The sequence below is a fragment of the Bombus huntii genome, chromosome 11 (genome assembly GCF_024542735.1).
Source record: "Bombus huntii isolate Logan2020A chromosome 11, iyBomHunt1.1, whole genome shotgun sequence".
NCBI classification, from domain to species: Eukaryota; Metazoa; Arthropoda; class Insecta; order Hymenoptera; family Apidae; genus Bombus; species Bombus huntii.
The window spans coordinates 5374869-5399708 of NC_066248.1; the positions used below are offsets into that span (position 1 = coordinate 5374869).

Genomic DNA, 24840 nt, shown 5'->3' on the forward strand with positions numbered 1-24840 from the left:
AGACAGCGATGGTAAGTAAAATCAGAATATATATGTACTAACGTTGACTAAGATGAGATATAGAATAAAACTGGTATTCAACGATACTATCTTGTGTTTCTTGTGTCCCCAGTGTTTCGCGTTTTATGTTTTGGGAGTCACTTGACCTTTTTACCATTTTATTATCGTTCCCGACGTTACCGATTCAATGTTAGTCCCTCCGTTGATACTATGCTCCAGATACTTAAAGTAATGTCCGCTAGATGGCAGCAAGGTAATGATTAACGTACATTCTTTTGAAATTCGACATTTATAATGTTATTGTTATATTTTTATATCTGATGTTATATTTCTAGCATAGATAAAAAACATGTATATATAATGTCGATCAAATGTCAATTATAAAATTAAACTACGTATTTGAAATTGCAAATTGGAGATTTAATTGTGCACGAATTACCACTATACAAATTTCAAGTGATCATAGGTAAACAAATATATAATAATATATGTATATTATATTATATAAATTTATTATCAGAGTATAAGAAAGAATACATTAAGAAATATCTCACAAGAGGATTCATATCAGTTTCCCATTAGGTATAATAAATAAATAGTTGTTCAGCAATTGGAATTTGTATTATTCCTGCGAAATACATAGGAGATGATAATAATTTTTTATGAAACGCCTAATTCGTGATTCGTCAATGGTTTCGCAGACGAATCGATACACGAAATTTCTTTTGTGTCAGGGTCATCCTTTTTTGGTTCGATGCACTTTCATGGATAAATAAATTCACGCCAATACATTCTGCATGATTCTGTGGCTTCAACTGTAAATAAATAAGAAACGATATGTTAACGGTATTTTTTTAACAGGCGCTTAATTATTTCAGACGAATGATCAATATTTTTCAGAACTATAGCATCATGTAAGTACTTAATAAACGTCTCGCAAATCGTACATATTTTTAACATTTAACGTATATTTTATTGGATATATTTTCTAACAGGGAAAGAGAAGAAAATTCGAGAAGAGAGAATGAAAAAGATAAGAATAAGAGATCAAAGCTATAAAAATTATATGGTGCTGAAAGAAGGCAAGTAGCATCGTTAGTTAATTTAACCGATTTCTTTTGTCCAATTTTCGCGACCAGTATGAAAAACAACGTACCATTCTGTTATTTCTATTCTACAATGTTATCGAAAATGAAATATCAATGAAAAGGCAACTGAGTCACCGCGAGAAGAGTAGTAAGTATGTACTATTTGGCCGTATTTAAAATACTACAAAGATATCCGGGTCATCGAGTTTATCTCACGAGGCTAGCTACCAATTCTACCGTATACGCAATTTTCTGAATGAAGTACAGAATACTACGAAATATTCGACATTGAAAATATTTTCACGAATCCTACTCGATTTGGTCTGTATATCGTTTAACCGCTTTATCGAGCAATTCACTATGAACGTTATAAAAAATAAAATTGATCATCTCTACAGATCTGGTGATCCTGGGCATGTACGAGATTTCTTGCGTTCCTGGTTTTCACATGTATAGATAAACAACAGACGTACGTGCTTTCAACTTTGCATACAAAACAGAAATTAATAATTGCTTTACCCACGATGATATTCGACTCTCGTGTGTCCTATTCGGATCATTTTTCACACTAAATTGTACTTTTCTATCGTTGGAAAATTTTACAAGTTTAAGGGAAGTACACGAGTATCGTAGGAAAAGCGTTACTGATATATCTGATTCCTTTATTGATTTAATTTTATGCAGAAAATATTTTGAGAACGTCAAAGGTAGCTTCTCGCCATTGAGATGAAAATGAGACCGAAGCATAGGAAATTCAAGAGTCGCAGCAGCCTGTGAAACTGTGAAAATAACGCGATATAGAGTTTCCCTTGGACTACGCTGTTAAATGGTTCAAAGAAAGAGAGGGTTAAGTAAGATCGAAACGATTTCGCGTGCCAAGAGTATCTCGTCTCGTTAGACGCACTATCGTTGAATTATTTTTGATGCGAATCGGTCTGATTGCGACATATCAACGACAGATAAGAGATGCCGCGAGTTCGTCTCGGTTCGACAAGGATTTATCTGGACTAACACCACGCTCGTCTTACATCACGTTTCCGATTCTCGTTACATATGCACGCGTTTCGCATTGCGAATTTCGAATACGCGAACGTGATCTTATCGAGGAAGAAAAAATGAAGCGAAGCAGAGAAAAAGAAGTAGACATGGCGCAGTTCGTTCTACGCGATATCTTTTTCGAAGATCAAGCCTCGAAGAGTTTCGATCCGTCGATTTTATATACGCGCAGAGCACGTACCGAGTGCGGTATCAAAGACGATAAAATGTGTGAGCGCCTAGCACGAGTTAGTTTTACTTAAATTTCATTGTTAGAAACTTCGAACGATTCTGAAGAGATTTGTGCACTTCATTTCGGGGATAAATCACTGACGTTCATCGAAGACACCGATCGTAAGCTTTACGACTTACTTTTTAAACATTGTGCGAGTATCTGTACGTTTCATTTATTATTAAACAAAGGTCGTCAAGATTAGCGAACTCTGTGGAAGTGACTAATCGAGTTGATTAGTAAACTTTTCAAGTGCTTTATCGATACCGTTAATTACGTTAATCCTGCTGTGATTCCTGAATTTTTATATCATAATCTTTTAATAAACAAACAATCTCTTGGCGATCCAAGAACATGTATATTCAATATAGAATCGAGACAAGAAATTATGCATATCGATTACGATTATTTCGTACATTCCTCGAATTCGACAAATTTAAAAAAAGAATTTTTTTTTAGAAAGGTAAACAACTGGGTCGAAGATGACCAAAACAACGCAGCAGGGTTATTGCGTAAATAAATAGAAATCTTACATAATAAACAGAATAATTAGAATCTTGCGTAAATAAAAAGAATTCGATTGGTCGAGCCAGCCGCAGTAACATCTTCTATTCCACGAACGTATCGATATTTAACGGCTGTAGAGTTTCTCATATTCGTCAGTTGTAATGGTAACTTTAGATTTTACTCAAAAAATTGATCATACGTCTTCAAGTTGAACGAATATGCGACGTCAGTTGCTTACCTAACAACCGGATATGCCGCGTTTCCTTTGTATCCCAATTTCTGCGACAGTCGGAACAGTCTTTGTAGATTCTTCACGTTTATGTCGAAGACCGAACGCTTTTTCCTGTCACTGACGATAAAGCGGAAGATTAGAAAATTTGATAGAAGAGGAGGACAAAAGTTGTAAGTTAGAAAATTTGTCATTTACACTACTCACGTCTTGGTTGGTTGCAGTTGACGTCCTCCCCTGATCACGTTCACCAATTTCCCCGTCATTTTCGAGAGCGCCATCAGGGTCTCTAGCTCTGCTCGCCTTTGATCCGATAATCGTTTGTGCCGTCTGTGTGCGTGATACAAAATTTATTGAAAAAAGAGAAAGTCTGCCATTCGGATAGGGTCAATCTTTTTGCGAAGCCTCTTTATCGTTGAAAGTGAGATTTTTTGGCCGCTCCACTATGATCTTAGTAGTTTCGTTAACGAAATTTTTAACTCGAAAAACCTTCGTTTCGACAATTTCTATCGATTCAGAGAGGAAGAGAATTTGCGACGAGTTGGAAATTTCTATTGAAAATTAGACTCTAATCTTCTTCGGTTCAAATGTCTTGTTCAATAAATATCTTTAAAGTGGAATCTATGTTGGAAAGTTGTTGAGAAGCGTGATGAAAGGTTACTCACTCTTTAGTCATTCCTGATATTCCAGCGCTCATTTCTTCCGCCATAGCTTTCTCTCCCATTTTCGCAAAATTTAACAGAGTGTCGTAGATGTCGACCGTGTTCTCGCGCGCAACTCTGTTGGAATATAAATAACGATAGGGAAATTATTGCTTCTTCGAAATTAGTACACCACTTTATTCACCAATACTCCCAAACGACAATTTTGAAGCACAAATATCGCGCAAACGCCGTTCAAGTAGGATAAAAATCACTTTGAGAAAGTCTACTTAATCTTACTACAGCTTGGACTTCGTTTTCTAGAAGCTTGAGCTTAGACTTTGTTTTTCAAAATTGTTAATGAAAGATTCGTTATCTTAATCATCGTCAACCCCTTGCTCTGTAACATCTTGTCACATACGCGTTATAAATTATAATTACGGTACGCTACAGATCAAATTTTTGTAAAAAAAGAAAGAAAAGGTTTCAATTATAATTCCAAGTTGCGAAACGCAAATTATTAACTAAGTGGCTAGCGATCGTGCGAGTAAACATTAGAAAAATCGCAAGACAAACAGTCATAGAGGAAAAGAAAAAGACAATAGATTATCGAAAGAATGCTCTTAAAAGATAGTAAAGTATAATATAACATTTACCTGTCATATCCAGGTTGTGCGGATACGATTTCACTGAGACAAAGCGAAGCAAAAAGTGCAACAGCGACTGTGATACAATAGCTGCCGGAAATATTTCTGCTCGCGCTACTATTCATTGTTGGCGTGCAGGTAAAACGAATAAAATGAAAGAAAACGTAGAAAGAAGAAAGATTCGAGAAGAAATTCGAAATTTTCGCGAAATTTTCAATATGTTCCCGCGAAACTTTCTCGTCCAAATTTTACAAGTAGAATCGACCACAGGTCGCCCGAATCGTTCGGTTTTTGCTTGAAACTGTAACGTTACGAGGCTCTGGTGCGCCTATATATCCTCTTGCTCGAGGAACATCTTCCCCCTCTACTTGAAAAGCCATTGACGTGGTTACACCCCCTTTCGTGGTTATCGTTCCTTTCGTACGATAAATCGGTATCGGTAATTGATTTTCAGAAATGTCCCCCCTTTGGTCGGTTTTCGGTGTCCCCTATCGCCGGTGTCAAGCGTCTCAAAAAATAGCCAGCCTTAATACGGTGTCAGTGTACCAGAACACGCTGATGATTTCTTAATTGCCTACACGATAACGAGTGAAAGCCTGAAACTATCTGTTTGCAATTGAAAAACTGCAGCGGTGCTTTCTTTTACCGATAGTCGTATAATTAATATTTTTAATTAATTGTGCAACAACTGTCAGCCTGTATCGTGTAATCGTGGAATTAGCTAGGCTAGAAAATAAATAGAAGAGAATCTCACGACCAGGGAGTATTCGAAATTGTCTAGCAAATCGTCTTTAAATTACTGAAAAATTCAAAATTAATGTCCCAGTGAGAAATCTACGACCGATAAGAACTTGTAAATGTATCGTTGAGTGATATCGATGAATTTTAAGTGATCGGTAATTTCCTATGACCTGTCAATATTGAAAACCCTAGTTTTTCCTCTCGAGGGTCCTTTAAAATAATAAAACTTCCGATAAATACATAAAAATTCTGCGCTTTCTACCGTTCGTCGATTCCAAACTTCGATCACCACACTTTCGATACTCTTCGATACTCAGAAGCGCTTCCTGAAAAGATAAGTAGCCGAAAACTGTTACACGATATTGTACGTTTTGTCTTGTGACTCCTTTTCGACGCAAAAAATAACAGCGTTACTACATTAATTGGGATTGATTACAGTTTCTTCTTATTTATGACGTCTTTGATTCTCGCGTATATCGATGAAACGATAAAGAAGAGTGGTGGAATTTTCGATGATAGAAAGTGGCTATTTCGGATACTTTATGTAAGGATAAGCCGATGCGAGTTCATCGATCATAAAATCTCCCCCTTACAGAAGGTCATGTTCATCTTACGTTTCGGTGATTTCTTCTCTTTATCATCTTGTTATATTTGCTTTGATTTATATTTGGAATTTGGTCGATCTTTGTTCGATCAAGAAAATAGGGCCGGTTAATTAAAATTTTACACGAAAATACGTCGATTTTCTCACCGCTTTATTTAAACGAATATTATTACTTCGCTCGAATATGGAGGATTGCTCGTGTTCAATGAAATGGAAAGGGACGAATGTTTACGTACAGTTACGAAAGTGGAAATGGAAGGAGTTAACGTCGTTGCTTTCATCATAAAATACAATAATATAGTTATCAAGCGGCACGCGACAGAAAGAAAATGCTTACTTGTCTCGATAGTGGCTTTTTTCACGACTTTTCTCCTTCTATTTTTTTTTTTTTTTTTTTGCAACATTTTATGCGACGCAATGATGCGCGTGAAAGTTTCTTCCTTGCAACGCAAGACATACGGAGAATTTCTGACATGAATAAACGTTTCAGTGTAAGTAGATTGCTAGTTTCGTCATTCGCGTTTTACTTCCTATCTCCTTCCACGCGCATGTCAGGAGAATTTTGCATGCTTCGTGCATGAGAGAAGGTTCACAAGGAGAATTGATCATTCTTGGGAAATCGGGGAAACTATTTTTATTTGTTTCTTTTATGTTCGATCTTGTTGCCATACGTGAGGAGGAAATAAGAGACGGCAATAGCTCAAGCATAAACCACTTGATTATGAATTCAGAGAAACAGCGAATGCAGAGACTGAAAAGTTGCGAGTAAATTTAAGAATTGTGTTATAACACAATTTTAACAGCGCAAAGAGCAATGGCATAAGAAATATACTTTTTCAATGAGAAAGGAAAATTGATTCGTTTGCTAGATGTCATTTTAAAAATTTGTACGTATGCGTATTAAATATTACACATACATCGAAGATATTCGAGGACGAAGCGAAATTTACAAAAATGAAATTATACAAAAATGAAATTATACAAAAATGAAATTATACAAAAATAAAAAAATGAAATTCGTTGAAATTGTAATCTCTCTGTTGGAACAATTTAGATAAATCTAAATAAAAACGAAAATACGATAAAGCATGATCTAATTACCACGTTGTATTTCATCATTCGAATCTAATCGATTCGAGCAATCTATCCGGGGAACTTATCCGATTTACTCGACGGATTTTCCTGTATCATTGGAAAATGCATATATATTCAATATGTTCCATCGATCATCTCAAATCAATACAGCAAAGGTCCGGAGTTAACCGAATTACAATTACATTCCAAATTTTAGAATTTTCGATTTTATTTTCGATATAATTTTGTCAATCCAAAATTTGATATAAAATTTGCAGTTTACCACACTGTGAGTGTTTATGTATTTATGTATAAATTTCGAGATGCAGAAACGCACATACTGACAGCCTGACTGAAGATCGTACATAACAGGACTAGAAATATTCAAAGAAAGGATAAAATCAAATTATAATTTATAAAAAGAAAAAAAAGGAGAAAAGCTGGTGAACATCAATTGTGAAGTTACGATTAGCAAAAGCCAGCAGAAATTTAAAGAAATTTCTTACGTGGCTTAGAATATGTTGATTTGAGATTTGTAACCGTACGATACGAAAGAAACGGAAGAGAGATAGCGAGTATACTAATTAAACGAACATCGGATCAGATGATCACGACGCGAAGTCCTCGACCATTCATCGCACGCGCCAGTCTTGCCAAATGTAACATTGTAAAATGTAATCAAAGTATACGCGCACCGAGCCCAGATAACAAATTATTTCGTACATGTTTCTTCTACAAATGGTCCAGCTGGGCGATAAAAAGTTACGAAATATGAACAAATAAAAATTATTCAGTTATTACGTCAACGTAAATATTATTGCTTATCGTTGTGCTTCTTGTAGATTATTTGCTGACTTTTTGGAGGTAGTCACGATCGTGTTTTCTAAACCGTGATTATAATTCTTTCAATATTAGACTACTTCTTCTCTTTCATTTCTCGGTATAAGAACCGAATTAAAAACTTTGATAATTTTGACTCGTTAATTTTTCTCGTTAAGACTCATTTATCCTCGTTGTCTTTTTTTCTTTTGTTTTTAAAAATACTCGACTGTTGAACTTTTCCTGTTCAATGCACGCGCGAAGAATACCAAGAAAACAGGAATGAGATTAAAACGAAAATTTCGATTACCTCTCCTTGGATTCTTCCATGATTTCCTTCCGATCTCTATTCCTCGTTATTTCTTCGTACTTCAAACATTTCTTGATATTTCATAAACGATCTCTCTTATTATTTATTCGTATTATTTATGATCCACTATCTTGTTCTCTGATCGTTAGACTGCAGCCATTTGCACGAATTGATATTTCTACGAAGCCAACCAAAGAAGTGGCTTGCAACCAGATATTTGTTTACGTTGTAATTCATTGTAATCGGTACTATAGTTTCAATATTTTATACGCAAATTTATTTCTTTGAAGTTCTCGTTAATGCAGGATCTATTTATTCTTATCCTTCCATTCTCGAACCACTAAACCCATCACCACCCTCTCGAACCTGCCCAATACACGAAAGTTCTCTTTTCTTGAACTCTTTACTCCCCGCATTCAGCATATAAGCTCTCATTACCCAAATCTTGAAACTTGAAAAGAATCTCGAAGAAAAAAGAAGAAGAGCATTGCACCTCGTTCGATTTCCGAACGCACGTTCGTAGCATTTTATCCACTGCCAAACAGCAAAAGAGACAGAAATAACAGGGACGAGATCAACGAACGCTGATCTACCCCATGGTTCGGGCTGCATCATCCGTCCGGGCAAAAATAGAAGAGAACGCTCGGTGAAAACAAAGTTTCGGGCCAAACATTTGAAAGTGTCGGAGCGATAGCGACGTGGACGTTTTTCGCAATTCAGTCTCCTCCCCTTTGAAGATAGGACGGAGGAGTCGTGCGTCGAACGAAATCGGTCGTCGGTTTTACGTAGCGAGATAACGAAAAGCAACACATTGCCGGGCTAATCAGAAATTCTGTTTGATTGTGCAACTTTGGAGGCCCGTTCCTCGCCAACGTGTAGTACATCAATGACATATACGTATATATAATGTACGTCTTCAAATTTGCTTCATACTTCACTACCACAGCGACGATAGTCGAGGCTCGTTACAGCGCCAATGAAATTTCAAAATGTTTTACGTAACACATGCAATGCGTGCATGAAGATTTTCAGTTATGTAAGAGAGGATTAATACGGCTACCTTCGATGCCTTGCAAGAGAGACTGTTGGACTGTAGGAAACATTTGAAATTTTCATTAACGTTGCAATGAAATTCGAATATGGTGATAATATCGGTAAAGTTTGAAAGAAATTTGAAGATGTACGTAAAAGCTATTGCGTGATATCTAGTGCGAGAGATCGCCAAAGTGTTTGAACAATCAATTAGCCGTCGTATTAACGAATCGCGTTATTCATATTCAATATTATATTCGATATTATATGGTTATACAGAGTAGGATCATTCTTAACATTTATTATATGTTTGCTCTTTGCTAATTTCTTATGAAATATATATGTTTGTAATAAATATCTTGTAACTTCTATGTATATTTCCATACTGGTTTCGAATTTTTCCGATATGATCATGCCACTCGCTATCTCGTTATAAGATTCGTACGAAATACGCATAACATATTTACAAAAATTTTCTACGGCACGCGTTCAAATACTTTTCTGAGCTAAAGTGTTTGCTGTACTGCGCAGTAAAACGAAGTTGCGAAATCAGCCACCCACGCGATCTGTATGTGCGTATTTATGAAATAGTTTCATATCTATCGGGCCAATCACGCTCGCCACGGATGAACTACTGCACGAAGAGCGACCATACGAAGCCAATCAGAACGATGGTCGACAATTGCAATCCAGTGACTTGTCCTACGTTTCGCTTTCCTTTCGCGAAACTTCCGTTTCCGCGAACGTTTGATACGAACGTTTCAGGTCGAGTGCTTCACGAAGACGTGACAGAGCAATCGCGCGTTGACTCGTGATGGGGACAGTTTTCCTTGTTCCGTTTCACGACCAACTGAGTTTCGTGAGTCACGCGCAAAGAGAGTTTCTTTCTTCGATCGGTTTCTTTAGCTAAATAAAATGATTAGCATTGTGGAAGTAGTTGGGACTTTTAATTGGAAAGTTTGCGAGATTTTGTCAGATTGCAATTGAGATCGTAACTTTCGACAAGTTATAAAGCTATATCTTTAAGTAGGTAGGTATTTAAATTCTGAATCTTTTCTGAATTCTGAAGTTAAGGAAATTACGTATTTGAAGACAAATGACTTGAATAGTGAGGACGAACGTCGAAATTTGAAAAAATATTTCAAGCCAGGAAAATAACAGATTCACCGATGCATTCGCTTCAGGTAACTTGAACAAAGTTTAATGGAAAATGGGAGGAAAATGGTAAGATATCTAGCAACGATTTTTCTTTCTAGTAAAGTGCACTGAAATTAAACAGAATTATAAATCTTCCCTCTTCTATATAATTCCTCCTCTATAATTCCTTCCATTCTTCTATGTTTAAAGAAAACTACGATTCCAAAACTTACTTCCCACCATTTGAATTTCCAGAGTTTAGTTTCTACTATTTGAAGCAATATTTCACTTACTGGTTTATTCTAGAAGGTTGACAAAAGTGGTCTTTTGAGAGAAGAGAGAACAAGAAGAAGGGAACAAGAGCCCCGATCAGATCTGCTTAGAACAGATAGACTTATTTCACTAGCTCCACTGTCAGTAGTACGAGTCGTCTTTAGTCAGACCATCGGAACAGAAAATATTCCCAAAATAAAGCGAGTACATCCAAATAATCTTCTGCACGGTAATAAAGTTTAGAACGTTAAGATTAATCGTACCAAGTCCTCCGCGCAAATATATAATAATTTCAAAAATATTTAACGTTATTAGTTTCTAAATAAGCATCGTGTTGAAATCGTCGCAAAGTAGCGCAGCCAGTGAAATGTACAATTTCTGTGGAATTACTGTTTTGCACACGGCTCCTAATTACGTTAGACGTTTTTTTATACTTTTTTCCTTTAATTAAATTGTAAAGTTTAATTAAACTATGGCATTTTAATATTACTAGGTAATTAACTTACGAAGTATTTCATTTTTATTACTATCTACGGAAGTCCGTTTTAATACACCGTTCGTGAAAGCTTTCCTCGTAGAAATTCCACCAATCTTTCTTCCTACAGATTTTTCATTTTCCTCTAAAATTATACAACTAATGAATCTGCATTTATTTACAATCATTCGACGTACAGTTCGAATAAATGTCGAAATAGCCTCGTTTACCGACAGCATAGAATAATTCACCTAAAGTTTCTCCAGAGGGAGCTCAGATGCGTATTTTTAATTAATTTACCAAGGTGAAATAGAAATAGTAATTTTTGATATTTTACAATACACGTAAAGGAGAGATACTTTGGAGGAAGGATGAAGATTCCGGAATAAATTGAAGGAGACTATTTTTCTTGTATAGCTGATTACTATTCTTTTTATTCTATTTAAATAAACAAAATAATACGCACAGTCAATAAAAGAGTGAACGATCGGTGTAATTGTCTCGAACGTGTCGATCTTGATTTTGATCGATCGAAATCGCGATACTATCACGGCATTGTCTTTAATGCTTTGTTGGCTCCTACGTACGACGTAAACTAAATAAATAAATAAATAAATAAATAACATATAGGAAATATACAGTGTCGAACACATATAAGATAATTACATAGAGCTTTCGAGAGAAGACTATTAATCTTAACGAACGATATTGTTAACATTAATTACATTTCTTCCTTTCTCTTACTTCTATTCTTTCTTAGGTGCGCTAATAAATTAATACAATAATATTCGTATTAACTAACTTTACAAAACAATAAATAAAATGAATCACATCTTAATACGAAATGGAAACGCAACGAATCACGTTTGAAAATAATCGATCCTTCTAATTAATACATTTTCCACGGTGGTCCGCATCATCCACAGTTCTATTCGATTATTAAAAAATCATATTTCAATGCTAAGGCAGAAGTTGGATATCCGGGGTTTACAGATCGCGATCGTTAATCCACCGTATACATTCGAAAGATCTAACGAAACCTAAGATTAAGGCGCGTTTAAAAATCGCGAGATCGTGAAAGCAAGCCAGTAATTATCCATTCTCCATCCGTACAAAAATCACTCATCAGTATCTTGTCATGCACGCAAAATTATTTTTAAAAAGAGATTATTCTCAAAGTATAAAACAAAAATGAGAAAAAGAGAGACCATAGACGCGTTTTCCTTACACGCAACGCAGTATACTCTTTGCAGACGCTTAGAAACGAATAAAAGAAAAATTCAAATAAACCAGTCTACAAATAATACGGTCAACAAAGAATAAATAAGGCTACTTAAATAAATATCATAAATTACTACGTTTCTAAATTATAAAAAAATAAATGAAAGAAACATGGTGGACGCACGCGTTAAGGAACAAATTAAAAATCGAAGGAAACCACGAAATTCTTCGAAATTTTCTCTTCGATTTCTTCTTCGAGACAAGTATGATCGTTGCTGTCTTTTTCCTCTGCTCCTTGGTTATAATTACTTAGTGATCTAATAGTGTAAGTTCGTTTAAAGAGTTTAAGCTCGGACGGAGGACGGTCCGTAATACTGTTCAGGCGGATTTTAGGGTCGAGAGATCGTATATAATATTTTCTTTTTGTAATTTTCCTTCGTCTCTTATTCCTTCGGCGATTTTTCTTGATGTTCGTCTTCGATTCTTGTTTTTCTCTTTTTTTTTTGTATTTTTCATTTTTTACACTTGAATGCTTTTCGTTCTCTCGACTCTGTCTTCTTGTTCGCCCTGTGTTTTAGCGCGATTTCGTGCCATGGAATTAGATATACGAATATTCGTCGTCGACGCCTAGTCGGCTCTCTTTCAACTTCTGAAATTCAAAAAAATATTCTTGATCAATTCAGGCCTTAGACAATAATTTTGGCGATTTTATAAATACCTCTCTATATCTCGAGGGACGTTAGTTTGAAATATCATTTTTGATAATTAAAAAAATAGGGACTCGTTAAACTCTCTTTTCCTAATTACACTTTGCAAATAAAGATTCGTTATTCTTAATATGGAACGACTCTTGTTACTATTATTTGATACTATGGTTCTGAATATTAACCCATCGACGACCACGTTTTATCTCCAGTTTCATTTCATTCAGATTATCGGGTTTTATTGAATTCTATCCGAATCCTACGACTTTACGAAATTTGAAGAAATCGAAGTATTTTATACTGATAGAATAGACTATTTCTTTTTTTTTTTTCGATTATAGAACTTCTTTTCGCGCTTTCTATTTGTAATGAACTTCTGTGGAGATATCTATCATTCTAATACATTCTTTTGTACCTTGATCAATAATGTTTAATAATTTTACTATACACAACTTTCGCACACTTCATCGTATGATTCTTAATGGATTAAAATCAATTCTAGATAATCAATAACGTATATAGTACTAATAGCATAACTCTTATGCCATCGATTCAATAACTCAATTATTACAAGTGGAAGATTAAAAAACATAAATGTTCTCCTGCATGTATATTTCCATAATTAGCTTCGGGCGACAATAAAACAGTGATGTTTATAACGTATTGCAATACTTTGACGTTATCTATGTGACAGCTAATAAACCGGTTAACTACGTTCTAATCCGAGGCACGATCAATTTCACGACTATGAATATTTCTCTTTGACCACGAACGATTACCATTTCATGAAATGCAAATCGACGGTAAAACAAACATTAAAAGAAAACGATTATACATGCCGAAGAAACGAAGAAGGAATATGAATCTATCACGAGAGCACAGCACGTTTTACAATAAATTTCATGACTGTGTCTTAGGCGCGTGCCAGTGAATCGTTTCATTTTTCTTTCGCCGCAAATTATCACTAATTTTATGCCATCTAGAAAAAATAGGAATTACGTTGCTAACGCGATAGATTACCTCATGACACGAACTATGCAACTTACATAATCATGTGGAAATAGTGTTGCACGATGTTTCAATAATCTAATGAAACTGTTAGTCATTTCGAGGCGTAAATGTAACGAAAAGATTTTAGAATGAAATGGAATTTATTGGAATTTCTATTCGAAAATAGGGTATTTCTTATTTCAATTCTAAACAAGTGTTGCATGATTAAATGACAAGAATCGCACTATGTATTACCTTTACTTTAGGGAAACATAAAATGGCATAAAATTCGTTAAAAAAGTTAATATATATATCGGAATTGATCGATTAATATTCAGAATACTCGATGTTAAAATACCTAACGTACTAAAAATACGTAATCTACGCAATCTGTAGGATTTATAGAAAATCAGAAACGTTCATAGAAAATCATTTCTTTTCCTTCGTTTTAAATCATAGATTCGATTATTTCGAACTTACCACTGGCAAAGAGAGCATCCTTTCTCCGAGCATGTTTTCATTAAGCGTGTCAGGACTGTTAGCGATAATCTTCATTATACGTTGCAGAGTTTCGAGTCTGTTATTCGTGGCGGATCTTCGTCTACGACCTCTGCAATGAGAAATAGAGCGGGTAATTAAAAAAAATGTTATAATCAAAATGAAAATTTGCACTAAAGAAAACGTGATATAAGTTCCATTGATTTTGATGGAAATTTCGCTTTAATAATTTCAATTTGTGTGGATCAGTTGTATCTATAATTAGAAATTATAATGATCAGCTGAGGATCGTAATAACCGGATGACCCACTAAAATGATCATCCGATAAAAAATTTTTGAGATTCAATGGAAGATTACGCTCGGTTCAACGTTCCCGCCATGTGTTCGAACGGAATATTCAAGCCCTTCTTCTACACGACTCCTTCTTGCTTCGTATTTCGTTTTTTCGCCGTCGTTTTTTCGTCCTTTTCTTTTTTCCTGTTCGAAGAATAAGCGCTTGGAATTTCACTCGATCACGCGTTTCACACGTGGTTGAAAGTAAAAACGAGGGTGACACGTGCTGATGGAATATACTGTCGAGCATGCATTCGTAGAGAATCATTCATCATCATACGAATTACGAATTATTCTTATCGCCGGCACTCTCGATAAGTCGTGGGAATGATGCAAGCCTCGATAATAAAATGCAATAACACAGCACCACATAATTAACGCTCGATCATCAAACTGGTCCGCGAAAGTTAAGATTTCAACGATGATTACTACATTCACGATGTTTATGTAAATTCTTATTTTTATTAAGGTAATTAACAAAACGAAACCTACGTTCCAGATTCTTTTCATCTATACTGCTTTATTTTGCTCGTGTGTTTTCTCGCGTCATGCGCCTTTTGCACATTTTCGCTCCTTTGAATTTTCCATAAATAGATAGGGCACTAAAAACACACAAAAAAAAAGAAGAAGAAAAGAAAGGAAGTCATCAAGCTACAACTGTCGAAATTCTAATGATAATGGCGAGATGAAATTCTCCTGTAGCATAATAATATCAAAGATCATAGATACACGTATATCCGTGGGTCTGCGTCTAATCAAATATTCCACGCAACATTTCTAATCCGAAATGTGTTATATATAACACACGTGGAATCTAGAATCTAATATCGACCTGTAGAATATTGATCTCGATACTACAATTCGGTGCTAAATGTTTAAGCGCCCTCGAAAGAGCATTTAAAGTAACAGAAGCGAAAGATATCTTGAATTCTCTCCAAATCCGTCTAAATTCGCACTGAGCATGTAATTTCCGAATACTGATAGCCGTCTCATCCGCGTTCTTTCAACCACTAGAGCATCTCCGTGGCTCTCGTCACGAATTTCGACGATGAATAATTCTACACGCGGCGAGCCAGATTAGAAGAAGCCCATTGGCTAGTCACGAAACCGAGGAACACGCGAGTCCAATCGAATTTGCATCGCGAATTTCTCGCGATTCGCGCGGCACGAACTCTCTCGATCTAAGAATATAAACGCGGTTAGAACCTCTGGTTCACGTTGCAGTAAGCTTGCAGTCGAAGAACGAACGCCAACGCAGTAGGACTTGCTCCTTCGTTCTATCATCCTTTCTCTTTTCCTTTCACTTCGCGAGGAAGATCTTTCGACGTAGAGAGATCTTTTCGAATTTCAATAGTTCGTTAAAGAAGGAAGGAGATTTGACATGGTCGGCCCATTGTTTGGAAATTTCTATCTTTTCGTGTATTTCTTCACGTTTACACGCGAATGTTAAATAAAATGACAAGTAGAAGAGGACGAGGGAAATTTCTATGGACACATTCGTTCAGAGTGCGGATGTTGACGTTACGAAATTAGTAAAAAGGGAAGAGCTGTTCGTTTTAACTTTAAAGCGAATTTCCCTGAAGCCGGTCGTGTTAACGTCTGAATAAGAATTTATTCGGAAGGCATTCGGAGTAAGGTAGCGGGGTTAGACATTCTATTATCGTTTCCTTTTCCGTCGTCGCTTTTCTTCGTTCTTCCTTTACGAGGATCTCTTCGATCGTACTATTCCGCCTACGTATAGGAGCAAATATACGGACTCATGGAAGTGTTTGGCCACTTTTAGACACCTTTTATTAATATACTATGTGTGTTAGACGATACATTTTGAAATTTTACTAGCATTTTCGTCGGGCTCAACTATCACGATTCTTCTGTAATAAACTAGAATGTGAAACAAATTTGAAGAAATATATACAAATTTATAAGATACTTAGTGCAAATATTTGAACAGACAATTATTCATTATATTAATAAATCTCAAGTCTTTATGTGCTTAAGATGACTATTCATGCTGAATATACTGATCTTTTATTAAATATATATTCGCAATGAATATCTTGTAATTTCTATATACATTTTCAGATTGGTTTCAAAGTTGACCAATACAATTATTGCATTCGTGTCTCATTACAGTGCTAATGAAGTTTCAAAATATTTTATCCAACACATACAACACGGAAATAAAACTTTTCAATGGTAACTGTTTATACTACTTTTACTTAAGAATTATTTCTTTTGACTGGAATAATATTACTGCTTTCATTTCAACTTTTTCCAACAAGCTCAAGTAGATGTTCCAATTTACACTCTTGCGATACTACTTTGTACAATAAAATTATAGTAATCTATTATCCCAACTTTTCCTTGGTCATATTCTATTCTGTCTCCTTCTGGAACAGAGCTGTTCTACCTGAGCTTGGTTAGGTTATAGTATGGTGCAATATAATACCCCATAGCTACATAATTTTGCATAAATTTGATAGGGTATCCGTTTACATAGGACTGTGGATATTGCTTGGAAAGTAATGTCTGATATACAAGAGAAGATGCTGGTTAATCCGAAAGAGAACACACGAAAAGAATAAACCGTTAAGCGAATTCTTCCTCTGTTGTTTCATCTTGCATTTCATTCTCGATATTGCTTTCGATATTCGCGTTGCTGTTTTTAACGCACAGTGGTCTTTTTTTAACAATCGTTTATTTTCGAACTTTATTCTTGCAAAATACCAACGAGGAGTCCATTCTTAGAACGATAACAAACGCTTTCTTTGTATTCGATTTTCAACACCTGTTCGAAACGAATGGTGCAAGTAGAAACATTTTCGTACAACGTCCATTCGAGTAGATCCCTGTGTACCTTTATATTATACGACATTTCTAGAGAAAAATTTAACATCAAATATCAAAACTATCAAAATTAAATCCACACTCTATGAAAAAAAAAAAAAGAATGAAAATATCACTTCGTGTAGTGATAACGTCAGTAACATCGGTAATAGCAATATTATCAGTAACAAAAAGTAACATCGAATAAAGTAATCAAATCATCCGTATGTTTCTATTATCCCGCGCGAAGCAATACTCCACACCACCACCCGGCGAAACGAAAATCATTTTTCTTAAGAACGGTGGTGCGAAGTTAATAACGTCTCGAGAAACAACCAGTGTCCTCCGAAGACTTACTGACGACATGTCTTTTGACGTTAATAGGTCGTTCTTTCTTATCTTACGTGACTCGCCCAACCCTTTATCAGTCTGAACGTTCGAAGGTCTCGTTTGAGGGTGGTTTCCGCCCTCGTCACGCGAACACGAAGCAACAAGTTGAATTTCAATGCCGAACGTGCTATACATTTCCCGCGTATTTTTCGCCTTTCTTTCATTCGTATTTACCCTCACGAATTGATTATTTGATTGATTATTTGACATGAAAATTCGCATCAAGAGAAATTTAAAAGCGCATCCCTGGCCGTTTAGTTAGTTTCCAGCTAATACTATAAGTTTGTAGTCCAACTATTTATTTTTGAACGAATATTATAGAATGAATATCTCTTCTAGATACGAATTATAAACTTTGTTCCAACAGTTTGTAATAATACAATTATACCGAAGTGCCATCATTTCAACCGTGTAGGATTTCTGTGGTTTCTGAACAAAAACGTAATCTCAGAAACGTTTAAGACTTATCCGACAATTCGACAGTTGCATCGAATAGACGACGAAATGAAAATTTCGTGAAATATGCGCGAATTGCTTATTGACAATCCCATTTGTGTTTCCGAAGATGTTAAAAGAAACAAATATTCATATCAAAATATCGTCGCATGGTGGATAATTTTGTTCTCTGAAATTAATATAATTTACTTATTCACGGTAATTTACGTTACTTTATATTATATTATATACAATGGAGACACGCGAAACCGTGTTTCACGAAAATCGTGATAGGAACAGAAGAGATCTAGCTTTATTTATCTTCTATTTCTAACAGAAGAGATTTATCTTTTATAACTGGCAAAACAATTTTATGCGTACGATTTTGAGTTTATACGAACTTCCTTTTACCCACTAGACCCTATTGGTACGCAGTATAAGTTTTATCCCGACCTCTTCGGACACCTTGTATTTATACCATGTTTTTTGCATTTGAATGGAACGTAAAAATTTGTGAAAATGTACCCGTGTACCTAGGGGATTGAAAATAAAGGATGCTTGGCAAGCGACGTGTTTTCCACTCGGAGATTCCTGAACCTAAAGCCAGACACGTTGCACCACCAGAATAGTTATTTCTTCTTTACTTTTTTCGTATTCTTCTCCTTTTTTTTTAAATAGATTGATATTTTTGGCACGTCTGTGTAGACGATGATACAACAGGGGCGGTTCTGTCTTCCTTCTGCTCGAAGAATTAACAAAATTCATTCGTTTCGCGTCGTACGATTCATTCGTAATCATAGTCACTGTTTCTTTTTTCTCTTTGTCTTTTGGGAGGAGGAGGAGGAAGGGGAAGCGGAGGAGAGATGGAAAAGAGTTCGTGATTCATGGTATTGTCACTCGATGATAAAAAGAAAGATTCTTTTCGTATCTCGTGGTTAACGATCACGTTGAACTCGAATGGCGATCGTTATGTAAAATCGAGTCGTGGTTCTTTCCCTTCGAGGTTATCGTTCACATAAACCAAATTTTAGAGTGACTCGTTTATGATATATATAAATATATATATATATATATATATGGCATGATCTAATTCTCACGGTGAGCGAAGGATTCTTGAACGAACTAAACAAAATTCGATGTTTGATAATGGACTTTTATATCGATCAACTGCGACCAATCGCACGATAAATCGTTAATTTTGATTTCTCGTACTGAAATTTTAATTTCGAAGACGAAATCATAACTCCCTACATGTAAATTGCGACACTTGTTACATTTAAATTGTAATCTTGAAAATGGAATTCAGAAGTTACTTCTGATATTGAAATCATGATTTGCAAGGTGAAATTGAAGAATTGAAAATGGCAGGGATATTCTTTAAAATAACAGCGAATGCATTGAAACACCGAACCTCAACTTCGTTTCTTCTTGCTTGTTTTGTTGAACTTATAAAATGACCTGATACATTATCTCGGAGTTTCACGATTATTATCGAGCAGCTCGGAGAAAATTTGATACAAGTGACTTGTGAATGAATCTTTAATTTTAAAATAGAATCGTTGATCGTGCTAAACTTTAATAGAAAACTCAGTACGTTCATAAATATTAAAATACATTATTAAACGTACTCGCAAAGAATTGGAAAATTAACGACCAGATTCTCTAAAAGAATAGTAGCATCTTATAAATCGTTCCCTAGAAAAAAGCTGTATTTTTGTTATTTTTTCGTTGAACTTTTCAATCGTACTGACCTATAGATACGATTTCCTTGATCTTTTTATTTTCAATATACAAATTTACTTTCTTTCTATCAAAACGGTAAAGACGAAATTAAAATTTATAGCACAAGATAAGAAGAAGAAACGAAAAACGATCGAAATTTAAGAGTCGAGTTGGAAAGCGTTCGAATTTTGGAACAGAGATGAGCGACTCTTTGCTTATCTAGTCGTTTTGCAGACGTAATAGGAAAAAATGTTATTATTAGTAACTTTGGCTTGATAAGAATAAATCAGCAGAGATAAAAGGCGAGTTTAAATAATTACAGGCTATTAAAGTAATTACTTACATCTTATCTGGATCCAACACGCCGAATGCAACTGGAACCGTCACTACTTTTCCCCTCACATTTTCCAACCCCAGAAGTGTCTCTATTTCAGCGAGTCTTTGATCCGATACACGTCTCTGACGACTACAAAACAAACGAGGATTGACTATTATCAATTATATTAACAATTACTTATAATTTATTGACGTGACAAAGGGAAATTTCAAATAAGTTTGAATATAAACAAATTAAAAAATTTGATTGAACGATTTAGATCACCGATGATGATGATACAAGGAGAAAAACGGTCGATGATCGAAGTGAAGTGCGTATTATTGACTTTCTATAATCTTTTTATAAAGATCGAATTTATCGATAGTCTGTCGTAAAAATAGGAACATAATTTTATTGTTGTCTGGTGAACGTTGGGCATATTTTGAACTATGAATTCGATAAATTTAATAATCGATAAGAACACTCGTTTGTAATCAAATGGTTATTATTAAACCACACGATAGAATGTAGAATTATACAAAGTATAGGTAGAAAGTGAAAGTAGGGAAAAGATTGTAGGAGGAAGTTAGAGTAGATAGAGAAATTATCATATAAAAAACATATGATAATTTAATATAACAGATGGTTAGGTATTATTTCGGGTAGCCTTCAGAACCGGCAAATCCTAAGAATACTTCCGTATATCCTTAAATATGCGTGTATTCCCGGAACAGGTGTCTATAATTAACTCGACGCACGGTTCGGATAGATACGAGTAATTTTCCGTATCATAGAAACAAGGAAAAAGAAGAGAAGAAGGGGGAAAAGTCGATATAAGATTCCTTCAATCCCCAAAGAACGAGCTGCTATAATTAAACTCGTTGAATAATTTTCACGTATCGTAGCGTAACCTACATACTGACTCATCACGCGAAACCTCGTGTTTCCGTTCAATTTCAGGTATTATACGATTAATTGTGCGAAGTGTAAAATCAACTCAGTGACACAGTAAGATAAGAATCTTTATAACTTGACTCAAATTATTTACTTCCTCTCCATTTCTTTGTCTCTCTCTCTCTCTCTCTCTCTCTCTCTCTCTCTGTCTTTTTTCTCTTCTCTTTACGGAAGCTATTATCTAAAAAACAGAAGAAGAGGTAAAATAAAATAAAGCTTCGAAATGACTGTTGCAACTTGTTGCATTGAATTACACTCACTGGGCGCTGTATGATAAAAATGTCAGTAGTATATAATATTTCAAATTATCTATTTTCTTTCCTTTTGTATCTTTCATTCCTTTTCTTTTCTGTTTTTTTTTCTTTACAAGGACAGATATTTAAATTAAAAACAGAGAAGTTGAAACTATTGTTGCGCCTTGTTTAGCGAATCAGCCAGTTGAAACACGCAACCGTGACATGCGAAAACCGTAATTACATCAGTAAGCAAACTTTCACGCGAAGAGCTGTGAAATCAGTGTCGCGAATCACTCTTGCAAGATCAACTGTAACTGTACTGCAGCTCCGTAGAAACTATCTTAATTGGTTAGCAGGTCGTTGTCCCTCGGCCACCTCTTTTCTTTGCAATCTGTTGCGAATTCAGTATTCACGGGGCGATCATGTAGTAGTTTCCTTGAAAATTTTACGTTCACCCTCGTTTCTGTATCCTTGTTTTTCTCATCTGCCATCAATATTTAATCACTTGCCTGTGGTATTCACGCGCGTGACTTGATTCAAGAATTAATGAGATTAATGCGACCCAAAATTAACAAAGACAAATGGAATCTGTGATTCAAATGATCGGAAAATATCCAAATTTGAGAGTCCGTTCAAAACAATTTTTCTTTTGTAGAAGTTTGTAGAAATTGTATTGGACGAGAATAGTTTATTAATAGTTTTTATATTAACTTCGTTATATGGTAAAGATACGATAAGTATAGTCGGAAAGTAGAGAAATTATGTTCGTTTAAAGGTATATCGAGAATTTTTGAAAGTTCAATTATTATTAAAGTCCCTTTAATAATTACAAAAATTTCAGTGTTATTAAATTTTATTATAAAGAGTGTCGCAAACAGTGAAATTCTTATTGAACACTGACAAAAATAATTTTCCTTAGCTCTAGCTGTGAAATTTAACATTTTATGTGAATGAAAAATAACGAGAATAATAGATACACATAGTGTGCTAACAATTTCCAAATAATTTACCATCTTTGCTTCTGATTCTAAAGACCATGCGAAATAACTACATTTTCAGCAGATTCTTCAAACGAAAATAATTTTTCTCAAACTCTGCTATCTTTAGTTCTGAAACAAAATATTTGTTGCACCAGGTTCTCAATAATAAGATCTCCATGGAGATGTATGAAAAGTACTAAGTAACTCAGCGAAGAGTAGCTTCTAACAAAAAATTCACGAGGTTCACGTTCCATTCCCACGCGTTTTCCCAGCAAGATAACAGAGGTAACTTCCCCACTAAATCGTTCGACTTAAAATCCTTCGTTTCCTGTTATTTCCCGATACCCGAGGTTGTCAATGCGATAACACGGAATTCATATTGGCGACGAACGCGTAAAAAGAAGAAAAAATGGCGCGTGGTTGGTGATATTGCAAGCTGCGAGGGAATGTAATATCGCGTTTGCCGATCGTCGTCAATTTTGCCTCCTTAATCGATATGCTAATCTCCGTACACACGTGAAACAAAGCTCTCGTTATCTTCTGACGGCGTTATCGTTGTGCATGGGAGTTGCATAGAGGAAGGCAGGCATTACAGGGAAAAGAGGAAACAAAAAAGAAAGAACACGGCCATAATGAAGATCCGTCGATTTATCCTTCAACCATCGAAGATTCCCCTTTTGCCAAGCTCTGAGGGATTGGTCGATAACGGGGTAACGCGATTTCAGGTGGATATCAGATACGAAAAATGTAACCAATCGAAAATAGATCGATAAAATTAATCGGGCAGATAAAAATCGTGATCGAGGATCGGTCGAGCTCGTTTGACGTCGTACTCGGATTTTTCTTTGAACAAAGAGGACAAGTTTTTTGGTAAACGCATATTTACGATCAGATAAGTTTCGAGATTACATTTTGCGTTATGTGTTTGGTTAAATTTGAGTGGATGATCATTGATTTGGTTCAGGATATTGGAAGAACAGAGTGATGAATAGAGTGGAAGAATAGGCGTGAGCTGGATAAGCTTATAGAGGGTTTTTTGTAGTTTCACGTGGGCGTGCAACAAGTTGAAGAAGGTTTCCATTCTTATGAATAAAGTGGTGAAACTGACAATGAGGAGATTTCTGCTACTAGCTTTGTGTGTATACTACGAAATTTTCATCGCTTGTAATATTTCATCTTCGTGACATTGCTTATTAAAATACCTGTGCGTCAAGAAATAGAGAAATATCGTTCTAACAGTCGCTTTTGGATGTCCAAAAAAAACAAACGTCTAAAAATTCGCTTTCAACATACGGAGATACTTTTGCACGAAGAGATTTAAAGACTAATCGATTTTTCAAAAAATGTAAAGGAAGTCTGCCTAAAGTTAAGAAAATCCCGATATCTAAGTTGTCCGATACATCTGCGATTCCACGTTCTAGAACCGTTCCAGAAGAGAAACACCCAAAACCAGCAGAGAAATCCGCACGCGAAACTTTTCGCACAAAGTTCTGACTCTTACCTGAGCAGAGAGGGTGGCCTGGCGTGCGTCGTTTCTGGCATCAGAATCACGTTTAGGATACACAACACCATCAACGTGACAAGCAGACTCGTATTCGCTGCCATTATTTGTATCTTTCAACGAGGACGAAGATGAAAAATAATTAAACAAGAAACGAAACGTAGCCGAAGAATCGGATATATTCCTCAACGACTCGATGGTTTGACACGATTCTTCTTGCACAGTGTCTCCTCGCACTTCTGTTTCTTCAACCGGTCCACAGAATCGAACTTGTCTCGAACAACGGTTAACAACTGTTTAATCGCCACGTAACTCTCGGCAATTTATCGTGATCGCGATTTTTTTCTTTCTACCAATATCTGACCCTATTCTTGTCGCTTTTGTCTCTTGGTGAACTGTAGCGTAGCTTCGTCCGCTTCCAGCATATATACTCGAAGGAGAGTGCCGGCTGCGCCCCCTCCACTCAGCTTGTAGCCTATACCCCACTCGATCCGAATCCTCCCTCGCGTTTCTTTCCGCGAGGGACTGCGACCCTTTTCCCTGGATCCACCTTTTCATCCTTCTGTCTCGGTCTTATCGTCGTTCACCGAGCGAGAAAGAAAAAGATACGAGATGATAATCAAGAGAGGCTTGACTTCCACCTTTCGTCGGATTCGCGTATCCACCAATCACGCGGGATGCTCGCTCGGTCACGGTGCAACCACGTGACGTGACCAAATCTGCTCGAAATTTTTCGGGAACGTGATTGCCCACGATGATGCGTTTCTTAAATCATTAGAGTGTCATACGTGCGTGGAGAAGGTTGGATTGCTCGATTTTCGTTTCATTCGGCTTACATTCTGATTTCGTCATGCCGTGCTCGGTTCGATCCTGCTATTTCTCCTTGAGA

The 24840-nt window shown here is 35.8% G+C and overlaps 2 protein-coding genes and 1 long non-coding RNA gene across 4 annotated transcripts; 1 reads left to right on the forward strand and 2 right to left on the reverse strand.

Annotated features, from left to right (window-relative positions):
• Window positions 1–491: 491 nt before the first annotated feature.
• On the reverse strand, window positions 492–4694 carry LOC126871496 (uncharacterized). Its single transcript, XM_050630404.1, has 5 exons — window positions 4389–4694; window positions 3757–3870; window positions 3299–3421; window positions 3101–3211; window positions 492–815 (listed from the first exon to the last, which is right to left on the reverse strand). Exons 1-5 carry the CDS (start codon window positions 4502–4504, stop codon window positions 812–814), a joined length of 468 nt encoding a protein of 155 aa, XP_050486361.1. The 5' UTR covers window positions 4505–4694; the 3' UTR covers window positions 492–811.
• Window positions 4695–9568: 4874 nt separating this feature from the next.
• On the forward strand, window positions 9569–10917 carry LOC126871270 (uncharacterized). 2 transcript variants are annotated; one of them, XR_007691601.1, is made up of 3 exons: window positions 9582–9989; window positions 10052–10143; window positions 10352–10917. It is a non-coding gene; the product is annotated as an uncharacterized LOC126871270 (long non-coding RNA). The 2 variants fall into 2 exon arrangements; XR_007691600.1 differs by lacking the exon at window positions 10352–10917 and having other exon boundaries at window positions 9569–9989; window positions 10052–10117.
• A 106-nt stretch (window positions 10918–11023) lies between these two features.
• Window positions 11024–24366, reverse strand: LOC126871268 (uncharacterized). Its single transcript, XM_050629879.1, has 4 exons — window positions 23952–24366; window positions 20308–20430; window positions 14240–14369; window positions 11024–12714 (listed from the first exon to the last, which is right to left on the reverse strand). Exons 1-4 carry the CDS (start codon window positions 24053–24055, stop codon window positions 12664–12666), a joined length of 408 nt encoding a protein of 135 aa, XP_050485836.1. The 5' UTR covers window positions 24056–24366; the 3' UTR covers window positions 11024–12663.
• Between the last annotated feature and the right edge of the window lie 474 nt (window positions 24367–24840).

Bases quoted from the DNA above. Each gene is read 5' to 3' on its own strand.
- LOC126871268 (XM_050629879.1), bottom strand. From the start codon at position 24,055: ATGGCAGCGAATACGAGTCTGCTTGTCACGTTGATGGTGTTGTGTATC. The intron at 20,431-23,951 runs GTAAGAGTCAGA...TTTGTTTTGTAG, and splicing joins AGGCCACCCTCTCTGCTCAG to TCGTCAGAGACGTGTATCGG. The intron at 14,370-20,307 runs GTAAGTAATTAC...TTCTCATTGCAG, and splicing joins GTGTTGGATCCAGATAAGAT to AGGTCGTAGACGAAGATCCG.
- LOC126871496 (XM_050630404.1), bottom strand. From the start codon at position 4,504: ATGAATAGTAGCGCGAGCAGAAATATTTCCGGCAGCTATTGTATCACA. The intron at 3,871-4,388 runs GTAAATGTTATA...ATATTCCAACAG, and splicing joins GCACAACCTGGATATGACAG to AGTTGCGCGCGAGAACACGG. The intron at 3,212-3,298 runs GTGAGTAGTGTA...CTTTATCGTCAG, and splicing joins CAACTGCAACCAACCAAGAC to TGACAGGAAAAAGCGTTCGG.